Below are 13215 nucleotides of genomic sequence, written 5' to 3' on the forward strand. Positions count from 1 at the left end.
CACGCCCTCTGTCTGTGTGCACGTTTTGCACACCCTGTATATGTAATGGATGGATGTGAGAGAGTAAAAGAATGCTTGTGCATGTGTGTGTTGAATAGGATCCAAGCATTTAAATGTCCAGTCCACTTGCAAAATTGCTGGAAGTTCAAGGATTTTACAAGTATTTTTTTTTACAGTAAAACCTTAAACATGTCAAATATGTTACATATCAGATTTGATTAGTTACGCATGTGCTTATATATGTAGTGACTATAGATTATATTCAGGTTTAGGGAACTAGTCAGCTAGTTTTAAACACAACATTAGACTATGCGTCAACATACATAAGAAGTAAACTCTCTCGGTATAATAATGTCTGATGTAAGATGCAATCTGCGAAACTCTATATTTAAATATATTTACGTATAGACACATGCATAGGCGTGTGATTGCCGGGTGCCATGTGCACACTGAGTATTCGGCAAATATTTACCTAACAGGCGAAGCGTGGTCGTAGTATTTACACAGCGAGGAGTTAAGGTTGAACTAATCGCGGGAGCCAGAACTCTTCAAGCGAACCGCGTCACCTTCAGTATGTGTATTTATAAAACGGGGGGCAAGGTCACTTCCTGAGTCTATGTGGGGTCATGCGATACTTACAACATTGATCCATAAATGAATAGTGGGCTCGACCTCCACATCTTGAAATCCTGATTTCTGATTGGCCCCGTGTCCAACTGTGATAAACACTACCACGGGTATATATATTGTAACCCATGTAACCCATTTAAGGGAAAAGAGCAACTCTATAATAATCTAAGGCAGACAGTAACTGCAAGATATAATCGACGACGATAACCATGAGAGCACAAATTCAAAAAGCTCCTCAGATTTTTGAGCTGCTAAAAAAGAAGTCGGTCGGGTTGCAGCACTGCAAACCGACATCCTCAGTGTGCGTGCTGGACTCGAAGGATGCTGCGGAGGTCGCGCCTAGCAGACCGAGTCTTGAGTCCATCCCAGGACCGACTAACTGGCCAATTTTTGGTAGCCTCATTGATCTCTTGCGCAGAGGAGGACTGAATAGGCAACATGAGGCACTGGTACATCATCATCAACATCATAATAATAATAATAATAATAATAATAATAATAATAATAATAATAATAAAGTTTACAATTTGTTGTTAATAATTAGGTGAAGATAACTGTTCTCTGTGCCTGTTTTTCCCCAATGTTACAGATTGATTACCATAAGAAATTCGGAAAAATCTTCCGGATGAAACTTGGCTCGTTTGAATCAGTCCACATTGGCGCTCCTTGCTTGCTGGAAGCGCTTTATAGGAAGGAGGGCAAATATCCTCAGAGATTAGAAATTAAGCCCTGGAAAGCATACAGGGATCTGAGGAACGAGGCTTACGGACTCCTTATCTTGTAAATATACCTAAACCCTGAATGACTTTTATGATTACGAGTCATGCTTGATTTGGTGTTTTACAATAACAGTTAATTATTCGGCAGAGAAGGAAAGGACTGGCAGAGAGTGAGAAGCGCATTTCAGCAGAAATTGATGAAACCAACTGAAGTTGTGAAGATGGATGCTAAAATTAACGAGGTAGGTATATTATTCGAAAACAAAATTTTCTCAAATGTAAATGTCTCAAAAATGACATGATATTAGGCTCCTTTTTTTTCTTTGAAGGTTTTAGCCGATTTCACTGATAGGATTGGCTCGGTTAATGACAAAGGAAAGATCAATGACTTGTATTTTGAACTGAATAAGTGGTCCTTTGAAAGTAAGTTTTGTTGTTGTTGCTGTCTTGTTTTTATGAATATTTGATGTTTGGTTTTACTATAACATTCTAAGATTAAATTGACATTTAAATGTGTGTAATATATTCGAACTACTTTCCTTTAACTGTTTTTTTCTCCCCTACAGCCATTTGTTATGTGCTCTATGACAAACGATTTGGGCTTTTGCAAGAAAACGTCAATAAGGAGGCGATGGAGTTTATCACAGCGATAAAAACGGTATGCTGGTTATCTTATACGCACAATGAAGTTTACATTTTAATGATTCGGATACTCACGTTAACGATAATGTGCAAAATTTTTAATAAAATGTCTTTATAAAATGTGTTTATACATATCTGGCATAGTTTGTGGATTTGATTGCCAATCTTCAAATTTTACAAAACATAGTTCATTGAGTTCATAGAAGCGTACGTTACGTCACGTTTTCTTCTTGAAACCAGTGATATAACGAGGGTTTGTTATAGATATCTTTGATACACGATGTAGTCCTGTTCCTGGTGCGGGACACTTGATTAGATAGTAAACCCTCAGGAGTGTACAGCTTTAATAATGTCACGTTTACTGTCCGACAGATGATGAGCACGTTTGGCACGATGATGGTAACGCCAGTTGAACTACACAGGAGCTTGAATACGAAGACATGGCAAGACCACACTGCTGCTTGGGATCGTATTTTTAGTACAGGTAGTCCTTAATCCTTAATCTGACGACGAATAACCCATAAAGCGCATTTCCAGTCAAGTGATCATATCTCATTTTACTGCTTTCCCCCTTGAGCGGCCTCCCCCCCTTAGCGAGCCCTCTGTCCCACACTGTCCATACGCTCAGCGTGGGCTTGCTCCTTTCAGAATGAGAGGGGAAAGGGTGAGGTGTAGTAAACTGGATGACCTAAGTGCAGAGAGAATGCAACCAAATATTTGTAGTAGCGGGAACATGAGAGAAGGGGAGGGAGGGGGCTGAGGAATGTCGATGCGAGGCCATGTACCCGTAGTTGTTCTCCTGCTGTTCCTGGTTCCATTAGTGGCGGTTGGCTAGAGAGTACCTGTCACGGATTCAGTAACACTTCGCTTTCCACAAATAAACAACTGCAGCACGTGCTGTTCAAACATCAGGCGTTAACTTGAGCCTCACAGCGAAAGGGTGTGTTCAGACTTGTAGTTCGGTTGCCTTGTTCCGGACCGAACAAGAAAATGATACATTGTTACATTTTATCACTGGTTTTCTTAGCGTTCACACTCATAAATTTACAATAGAACCAAAATAAGTTTTGTTTTGTTTTTTGGGTTTTTTTTTGGGGGGGGGGGGGTAAATGACGTATTACGGACGTATGATGCAGTCTATGGGCAATTAACACATAGGCTACAGTCTTTCTTCTGAGCTACACACTTTTATGCTGAATAACAAAATATCATTATTATTATTTTTTTTAATCAGCCAAACTCTATATTGACAAGAAACTGAAGAAGCACTCTAGTGGACAAACTGAAGACTTCCTCTTGGATATCTACAATAACAGTCAACTCACCAAGAAGGAGCTTTATGCAGCAACAACTGAGCTTCAGATAGGAGGTGTGGAGACAGTGAGTATGAAAATCCGTTGAAAAACAGGGACACCAGTCATGAGTGCCCATCCTTAACTTGTTTTGCAGCTCTGTAACAATTAACTTAAGACTACTTCTTTAACCCAACTCTGGTCTGCTACTTTAAGGATTAGCTCATGCAAGCATTTAAGCAGTCAGTATTGTAGAGCAGGCCTATATCAAAGAGTACACAATAACCCAACAACAATTCCACCTGACTAGTTGGCTATTTGGACAGAAATTGAGTCAAGTGGCTTTGGGTACTACTGTTCCAGAATGATAAAGCAAACCCTGTTCCTTTCTTTATTCAGACTGCCAACAGTATGCTCTGGGCTATTTTCAACCTCTCACGGCACCCCCATGTGCAGGAAAACTTGCTGAAAGAGATCAGGGTAGCAGTACCCACTGGACACACACCATGTGCTGAACATATCAAGAACATGCCCTATCTCAAGGCATGTCTGAGAGAGTCCATGAGGTAGGATATTGTCATCCTTAACATTTCATCTTCATCACATCATCATCATATTATCATCGTCATTGTAGTAACTATCATCATCATGAGGAGAGGGATCATTATGATTTAGTTAGTCTCCTTCAGTCACAGAATAATCAGCAGTGAGGAATTAAAGCTGACAGAGTTCATTTGAGGCCAGATCCATTCTGTAATATGCACTCAGTGACCACTGTAGGAGTTATTTCAACATTGTTAAACTTCATATTTGCGACAAAGACACAGGTCCAAAAGATTTAAATTCATTTCATCCACCAATGAGATAATGACAGTATTATACTGCTACAGAAACATATATGTAAAATAATTTAAGAAGTAAATAAACAATAAACTTCTAGTCTGCAGAAGATAAAAAAATTAAAACCCACTACTCAGTATCAAAAGCAAAAAAAAAAAAAAAAAAAACTTTTGTAAAAAAAAAAAAAAAAAAAAAGCTTTAAAAAAATAATAAATAATAAAAAGCACCATTTTTTAAATTGATGATGATCTTATATAGAAAGAAATTAGCATCAGTAACATCAATGATAGTAGTAATAAAAAACGACATTTTTTAAACTAGGTACAATTTAACAAGTAATATTTTATTAAGTTCTTTGACATATAGTAATAACAAAGACCAATGTGAATTTGTAAACTACCAGAAACTGGGTAATGTAACTAAATTAGAAGCTTGTCTCATCCAACAGAGCCAGCACCCATATTTGAAATTTCCAGGATTATTCGTTTATCCCAGATTTAACTGACCTGAAGCTTTTTGCCTTTCTGTTTTATTCTCATCCATAGTCTAAAATAAATCTGTAATTCAGGTCAATATACTTTCTGAACGTTTGAACAAAAATGAAATAGTAAGGTTGCTGTTAACATCCTACTATACAGACATTTCTTAGCCTGACGCTGAGCTACTATAAATTTTGTCAATCAGTAAATTATGTTAGTTTGGAGAGTCTGGACCCAAAGCCAAATCCTGTGAGAAAACATATTTATGATTGAAGGCTAGAGCCTGAGAATCATGCTACTAGTATAAATTCGCTGTTATATATTGCTTCATCAGACATGTCATGAGACAGAAAAAAAGGGTCCTGGACATTCATACTATATACTATATTCATACTGTATCTTAGCATGGAAATGGGTATAATGTTTGTGGGATAATCATGCTTTGATTTATACACATTAATGCATGGTTTTGTATAATGGGGCGAATACATCTCCTCTTATGCACACACACTTACTTGAAAGAAGTCATTCTCAACATGGCTGCAATGGGCTTAATGTTTTTTGTCCGATTTTCTCATGTACACAGACTCTCACCCTCTGTGCCCTTCACAAGTCGGACTCTGGACAAAGACACAGTGCTGGGAGATTACACTTTGCCTAAAGGAGTGAGTTCCTTACTGTTAATGTTCTCTCTACACTGACCTCTATAGTTGCATTTTCATCATTACAAGTTCTGACTTAGATTAGAAAACATAAGTATTATAGTTTTCTAACAAAACCCCTAGACAATTTCAGTTTGGTTTAGCTTTGGATGACTTTAGAGCTATGCCACTGTAAATATCATTTGGGGAGCTTGTCATTATTTGTATATCATCATATTCTACCCTTTGTTTTATTTTGCAGACAGTGTTGATGATTAACAGCCAGGCACTGGGTTCTAATGAGGAGTACTTTGACAATTGCAAACAGTTCAGACCAGAACGCTGGCTGGAGAACAAAGCAGCCATCAGTCCCTTTGCTCATGTGCCTTTTGGCATCGGCAAGAGGATGTGCATTGGCCGGCGCCTGGCCGAGCTGCAGATACAGTTGGCCCTGTGCTGGGTAGGACCATAATCTTCACCTTCAACATCCTTAAGGAAATCTTGATTTGAAGATATTTCAAACACAGCTTTGTTGGCCATTGTATTCACAAATGCTCACGTTCACCTTTTGGTGTTTCCGTGTTTTGTTGCAGTTAATTCGTGACTATGAGATTGTGGCTACAGATTATGAGGCAGTGGAAGCAGTGCACTCAGGAACACTGGTGCCTACTCGAGAGCTCCCTGTGGCATTCGTTCGCAGATAAGGTAAGGACAGTACTGTATCGCTACAAAATTTCAAATGTACAGAAACATCTACAAATTGTTGTGAATATGTAAAGTCAGAGATAAGATTTTACAGTTTCATCAAGCTTTTTTGTGTTTTACTTCGCAGATTTTTGGGCACCAGTCTTACATGGAAAAAGATAACTCCATAGTGTTGTATCAAGAAGGCTCCATTTTGCTGCTGCAATGCTGCTAATGTTTCACCATGATTTCTCTGGATATACCTCAGATATTTAAGATTTAGTTTACACTGTAACTGATGAAGATATAGACATACAGATATTTAGTATTTAGTTTACAGTGTAAGTGATGAATGGATTTAGATATACATGTAAATAGGTATACATATTTTATATGTTATATTCAAACAGTTAAATTGCTATCTATTTATTAGTTTAGCTGAACCAATCACAGTCATAAGGGAATCATTTTGTTTTATCACGTTTGATACATATTACCTATTTTATTAAAATTATTATTTTTTTAGTGTGAAATATAAAACACCTTACTATCTGAACCCTAATATTTTCAGTGTATTATATTCTTAGTGTATATGTAAAAATAATAATAATTATTATTATATATATATATATATATATATATATATATATATATATATATATATATATATAAAATTTATATAAAACCAGGACAGTTCCATAAAAAGGATGGGACAGAAATTTGTACATATATGTAATATACTAAAAAATAAATATTTTTACGAATAATAACAAATATTTTTGTTTTCCATTTGTAATGTATCTGTACTGTTGAATAACTAAATAAAAATTTTAATTTTATCTCATTATTGATAGCTAATTCAAAGCATGCAATACTGTGTTCACATATTTACCCTGTTCTCTCATGTTAAACTCATATGCAAAAGGCCATTAAGACTGTATTAAAATATAAAATATTTTACATATAAAATGCTTAAAATTATATTAGCTCCTTAACATTCATGTTACTTAAAATTAAAAGCATTTACATACTATATGATAGAGCTGTATGTGAAATACAAATTCAAAAGTGTGTAACAAGGGACATACATGAAACACGTTATTCTAAATAAAAGGGGTCATAATCAGTTAAAACGTAATATATGTTTTACAATAAACAGCATATACCCATGATGAAACATCTTTAAAAACCTTTTGCATATGGGAAGCTATCTGTGCTTTGGGCTTTTGTAAGAAAGTGTCAAGGAAGCGATAGAGTTCATGACAGCGATTAAATCAAACAGGAAATACGACATGTTGGATATCTTAAAAGCATGATACCATTTATCTGTACATTTCAATTACATAAATAGTGAAGTTAAAGCGTTAATGAATAAACTGAATGTGCATTTTCACAGTTGTTGTCTGACAGCTACTTTGTGGATTCGTTTGCTTATACTAGTTCGCTAAGTTTAACGGACATCATGTCGAATTATTAAACAAATTATTCAATCTCAGGTAGTCCGACTTCATTAGAGATAATATGCCGTGTTTGACACAGTTTTGATTGTATGCGTGATCCAATGAAAAACACTCAGGCAATGAGGAAAGTATGTGTACCCCAGTTATTTGGCTACACAACTGCTGAAAATGGTTTAATATGCGATTCGTGTCTAAAACCTCTGTCCTTATACACCTTAATGTCCAAACAATGTCAAGTAAAAAAAAAAAAAAGGTATCGTTGAATCTTAAAATCAATGTGGTTTAAAATTCAAGCAAGTAATAAGATGGAATATTAGAATGAAACGACAGAATTCCCGGAAACTGATCAAATACATTCGCACATAATGAACAGTTTTCACATTATAAGGCACGGTTTGCCGCGAAGACGGTGAAGGTGGCGGAGCTCCATAAAAGCGCGACCCCAAAAACATGGCAAGACTACTCTGCTGACTGTGACTGTTTTTAGTACAGGTAGTCCAGTTTCCTTAATCTAATGACGTTTAAATTGCTTCCAGTTAGGAGAGGAGATATGAACTTAACGTTTTGATTTTGAGCGCTTGCCTCCCCCTGCTAGCGCCCACTGATTGCCACTATCCGTTCGGAGAGCACTATGATCCTTTCAAAGTCCGCGAGTGGGAGGAGAAATGAGTTGTAGTAAACTGGATGACCTACGCACTGAGAGAATGCAGTTAAATATTTGTAGGCTACAAGAGAGGAGGGCGGCGGTGGATCGGGGAGAGGAGTATTGACAGAAGACTGTTTTGTTCCCGCAGTTGTTCCACTGCTGCCTGACACGCTTTCACTCACACTTCACACCAGAAACAGTACGTGCTGTGCTGCTCAGCTAGCTTGGTTTGCAGCTTCACAACCATGAGCTAAAGACTAAATTTGACCAAACTCGTTCACTGCTATAAGCTCATTCGAGCCTTTAAGTCAATATCATGAGGTAGGCCTAAATCTGGCTGGCTTTATAGACGGTCATGGAATTAAGAAGCTACTAGTCCAGAATGATAAAGCAAACCATCTTCCTCTCTCTGTTCAAACTGCCAGCAGTATGGAGGGGGCCCATTTTCAACCTCTCATGGCATAACTGCAGAGGAAAACATGCTGTAGGAGGTCAGGGTAGCAGCACCCACTGGACACATGCCATGTGCTGAATGTATCAAGAAACTGTCCCTGTTTCTACCTTTGGTTCATGTATTTAAACCCTGTTGTGTGCCTTGGTCATGGTTGTGTATGTTTATTCTAATGGTTGTTTCTTTTTACTCCGTGCCTTTGCGTTATTCTAGCCTTCGTGTTTCTTAGTCTCTGTTATAGCCTGCTTAACCTGTGTGCTTCCGTACGGTTAGTTCTTGTGCTGTTTGTGTTTAGTTACTCGTGTATGCAAGCCCTTGTCTCGTTTGTCATGTATTCCCGTGCTCTCCGTTTGACAATGTACTGTAATAACAACTCTGATTCTGCATTTACCCCTATTAAATCTCGCTTATCTCCGCACACGCGTCCGCTCACCGTTACAGAATGAACAGCCACGAACAAGGCCCACAGCAGGGTTTAAATACATGAACCAAAGGTAGAAACGAGGGACAGGTGCAAGCAATCAAACGAGGGGTGGAGAAAACGAAACTAAGGCATGGAACCAAAACACAAGACAGGGAAACCACGGAAGCTGGAACATGATGGGACTAATCATGACACATGTTAGCAATGTAAACTCATCAACCCTATAATAATGCTTTAATGCTCATGTCAGCCAGAAGAAATGTTTTGAACATTACATGAAAATAATACTGTAGCATGGGCTGAGAATGTTTATGGGGTTTGTGTGGGATAATTATACATAAAGGTATCCATGCCATTCTATAATATGACTCACACCTCATCTTGGTCATGCTTCCTTCAAAGAAGAACTTCTCAATCCACCATTTGTTCTCCCTTTTTTCCTCATATATCCACACCAAGGCTTTGGCTAAGTGTTCTATGCTGGAAGATGTGATAGTGGGCCATCAGATAGTGGGCTACTCTGTTGCTCATCCACACTGTTGCCCCTGTGCCTTCCACCTTTCAGGACCTCGGAGAGCAGCCACCCCAGCTGCAGCACCACCATGCTGGACAGCCCTGTCATAAACAAACAGATGGCAGTTCGAAGAACTCAGCCAACTTGTGGGCTAGTAGGTAATGTATAAGGCACTAAACTGTGACTGTTCCATCTGAAGAGAGTCAGCTATGGTGCACCTCCTCCTCCTCCAATTCTGGCTGCGTTCAAAATAGCCTACTACATACTACCCACTAATGATTGGTCCCCAATCGGCAAACCATCCCATCATGCAACGGTGGCAGAAAATCTTCATGTAACTTCACAGAATGGTTTATGTTTGTCACATACTTGATACTATACTGCATATTACTATTGGGACCAGTATGCAGTATACAGAATATACTGAGTGCAGCATTTAGTATACAGTATGTAGTAGGTTATTTCGAACATAGTGCCAGTCTCGCTGATATATTTTCACAGACTCACCAGATGATGGCTGGTCCTGCTCTTTTATATATAATATTAACCAAACACTTTGTTTATAATATTAACCAAACATTAAACAGGTAGGATTTCAGCCTAAAATTTAGGGTTGAGACTGTGTCCAAGTCCTGAATAGCTGTGGTGTACTCTTGGTCTAAGCTGGGGAGATAGAATGCAGGAGGCAGGGGTTTAACATGGAAGGATTTAAACGAAAACAGGAAATATAATTATGCCAGTTCAACTAAAATGAAGAACCAGAAAGTAGCATAGGCAAGTGTACACCCCGAGGCATGAGAAACATTAGTGACAATGTAAGAGTGACTATGTGAAAGAGGCAGGCTGACAGCATGATCATCTTAATTTATTAAAATGTTCTATTAAACGTTTTGCACCTTTAACCAATGAGAAAAAATATTAATCAAACACTTGGATAAACAGGTAGGTTTTTAATCTAGAATGGAGGGTTGAGACTGTGCCCAAGTCCTGAACAGTGACCGAGGCAGCTTTAGAAGAAAATCCTTTGACCCCTGCTGTGGTTTTCATAGGTCATATTAAAAACTCTGTACCTTGCATTGAAAGAGTCATGGTGGATCATGAGAGGAAGGCAAAAAAGCTCAGATACAAGATCATTTATAGCTTTATAGATCACTGGTGGTATTTTGGAATCAGAGTGGAATTTACCAGCCAATTTAGTGTCAATAAAATTGGGCTAAAATAGACAACTTTTTGGGTTGGGACTCTGTAAGCACTAAGCATTCTGAACCTCCTGGAACTTGTTTAGGTACCTACTGGACTGGCCCCCTAGCAAGGTATTAAAGAAATACAATCCAGAGGTCATAACGCTTAGTGGTGGACTAGTAGGTGTCTAAATAATTTAGACTGTTCACCCTTTAATGTTATTTTATTTCTCAATCATTGTTGAATACAGATAATAGATTAATGATTGTGCTATTGTTTACTAAAAACATTTTTATAAATGTTACATTTATATTATACAAGTTTAAGCATATTTATTCCTTTGACAAAATCTATTTTCTAGGTGACCCTATTTAAAGGGGGGAAGGAATAAAGAAATTAACTCCAAAGATGGGGGAAAAACTGATTAGCTGTTTACCTGCAAACTCAAGGCAGAGTTCAGGGCCTGTTTGTATGTGTGTATCTGTGTGTGTGTGTGTGTGTGTGTGTGTGTGTGTGTGTGTGTGTGTGTGTGTGTGTGTGTGTGTGTGTGTTTTTGTTCAAATATGTGCCTGGTGGCCACGGGATATCTGGCAGCCGACACTAGCCTGACACTAGTGTCAGCTGAATTCAATGTCATCATGTACCGGAATTTCACAATTCATGAACCTGATGCATTGAAAGCAAAATACATAAAACACTGCCAAGTGATATAACATCAGCTACTGTAACTTTGACCCTAGTTTCTCAACATCCCTTTGCTTTGGACTCCAGCCAGTGTCATTCACCTTAGAAACAGGTGTGTACTCTAAGTCAAAACAGTCTGCAATGAGTCAGCAGTGGAGTTCAACAGAGTGAAACTATAGTTACTACTACTATTCCTACTACTCATTGAAATCAGTTAGCATTTCCTGCCTGTCAGATTGGCTTGATTCATATTAAATCTTGACATAACCTCTAAAAGTGCAGGCTTATTATTCAGTTATTATTTTGACAGCATATTATACAGGAAGCAGTGTGAATAATTCAGTAACTAGACTGAAAATAATGTAAAAGGTATGTAGTTACAAGAGTGAAAAATGAGAGTCTGGTTCCACCTGTGGGACCTTGAAGTTTAGACTTGTTAGTTTAGTACTGATAATGAACTCTTTTAAAAGGCTAATTTGTTTTACATGACATTTATTTCTGCCTCACACAAATTGCTAGTCCTCCATGGGGGAAAACCTTTAAAAACATTTTCTTTTATGCATTGTATTATATTATATTATATTAGTTGTTGTTGCTGCTATTGCTGTTATTGTTATTGTTGTGATGGGAGGCGAGGCAGGGCACCGAGACAAGTTGCGACATAAACGTTTAACACACAAGAGAAACCAAAACATGAGAAGAAAAACAATGAACATGAGCAACATGAAACAACTCAGGCAAACAACAGGCTCAATCAACAACTATGGTTAGCTGCAGCACAGCACACATGGGTCAATCACTGACAAAGACTATTGACAACACAGACCCTTAAATGCATATGTTAACAATGGAAAACCCAGAACAGGTGTGATGCAAGAGAGGGGTGCGGCCATGAACACACACAGACACACACACACACAAACACACACACACACACACACATCACATGAGCATAGGGAGGAGTCTTGGAAGAGGCAGCCGTGCCATGACAGCAACAGGTTTTCAATAATTCAATTGACATACCACTGGTATGCAGGTGTTGTAGTGGTTGTTATCCAGCAGATGGAGGCATTATTTTAAAAAACATATGACCTTGTATGATCAAGTGAAAGTGAACATTCTTGCATATCTTGTATAGAAAATTCAGAAATGACACTTTTTATTTTTAAAACATTCAGAAGGACACTCATTTTAAATCAATTTGGGGTAAAATCTGATTTAACAGTAGACTGTCAATGAATGTGACAATCCACTGTTAAATAACAATCATGGTTTGTTCATATTTCATGTTTTAATATTCTGTTTTTTCACCACCTTCTATGTGGAAAAGGGCAAACTCAAGAAGCTTGCATGGGCATTGATAAAAAGTAGGGGACAGGTGTACAGTGTGATGCCAATGGTATTACTATAGGTGTGCAGTAGTTGTGTGTCATTGGCACCACCTATTGCCACATGTGGTATTGGCATGTCTGAAAAATGTGTGTAAAAATATGTGTAAAAGACCAGACTGCTACACACCTGTCATAACTAGGACTCACAGGGATCCAGCTTATGTCAGAAACTTGATTCGCTCATGCAGGTTTCTCCACTTAAGCATTCAGAAGCCCCCCAGGTACATGTGCAGTTTCTTGTCATCTCCATGCTTGACTACTGCAAGTCTCTCCTGGTCTGTCATCCTTTGCATGCCATCAGGCCCTTGCATCTGATACAGAATGCTGCAGCATTGTTGGTCTTCATGGTTGGTTCTCAAATGTCACTTCACTGCTGCTTTCACTTCACTTGCTTCCTGTAGCTTCTGGTATCAGTTTTAAATTTCTGATGCATGCACACAAGGACAAAAATAGCCCTTCCTTGCTTAATTGATGGTGATGGTGAAAATCTATGGTGAAAATCCAATCTATACCTTTCAAAGAGCCCAACAAGCTTC

The 13215-nt window shown here is 38.2% G+C and overlaps 1 protein-coding gene across 1 annotated transcript; it reads left to right on the forward strand.

Moving 5' to 3' along the window:
• The first annotated feature begins 839 nt into the window (after positions 1-839).
• Positions 840-6368, forward strand: LOC113571660 (1,25-dihydroxyvitamin D(3) 24-hydroxylase, mitochondrial). Its single transcript, XM_027000731.2, has 12 exons — positions 840-1079; positions 1220-1410; positions 1498-1591; positions 1679-1772; positions 1916-2007; positions 2364-2475; positions 3226-3371; positions 3683-3849; positions 5189-5267; positions 5506-5703; positions 5837-5948; positions 6076-6368. Exons 1-11 carry the CDS (start codon positions 840-842, stop codon positions 5945-5947), a joined length of 1524 nt encoding a protein of 507 aa, XP_026856532.2. The 3' UTR covers position 5948; positions 6076-6368.
• Positions 6369-13215: the final 6847 nt, after the last annotated feature.

The sequence above is a fragment of the Electrophorus electricus genome, chromosome 3 (assembly GCF_013358815.1).
Source record: "Electrophorus electricus isolate fEleEle1 chromosome 3, fEleEle1.pri, whole genome shotgun sequence".
NCBI classification, from domain to species: Eukaryota; Metazoa; Chordata; class Actinopteri; order Gymnotiformes; family Gymnotidae; genus Electrophorus; species Electrophorus electricus.

Bases quoted from the DNA above. Each gene is read 5' to 3' on its own strand.
- LOC113571660 (XM_027000731.2), top strand. From the start codon at position 840: ATGAGAGCACAAATTCAAAAAGCTCCTCAGATTTTTGAGCTGCTAAAA. The intron at 2,476-3,225 runs GTAGTCCTTAAT...TTTTTTAATCAG, and splicing joins GGATCGTATTTTTAGTACAG to CCAAACTCTATATTGACAAG. The intron at 5,268-5,505 runs GTGAGTTCCTTA...TTTATTTTGCAG, and splicing joins ATTACACTTTGCCTAAAGGA to ACAGTGTTGATGATTAACAG.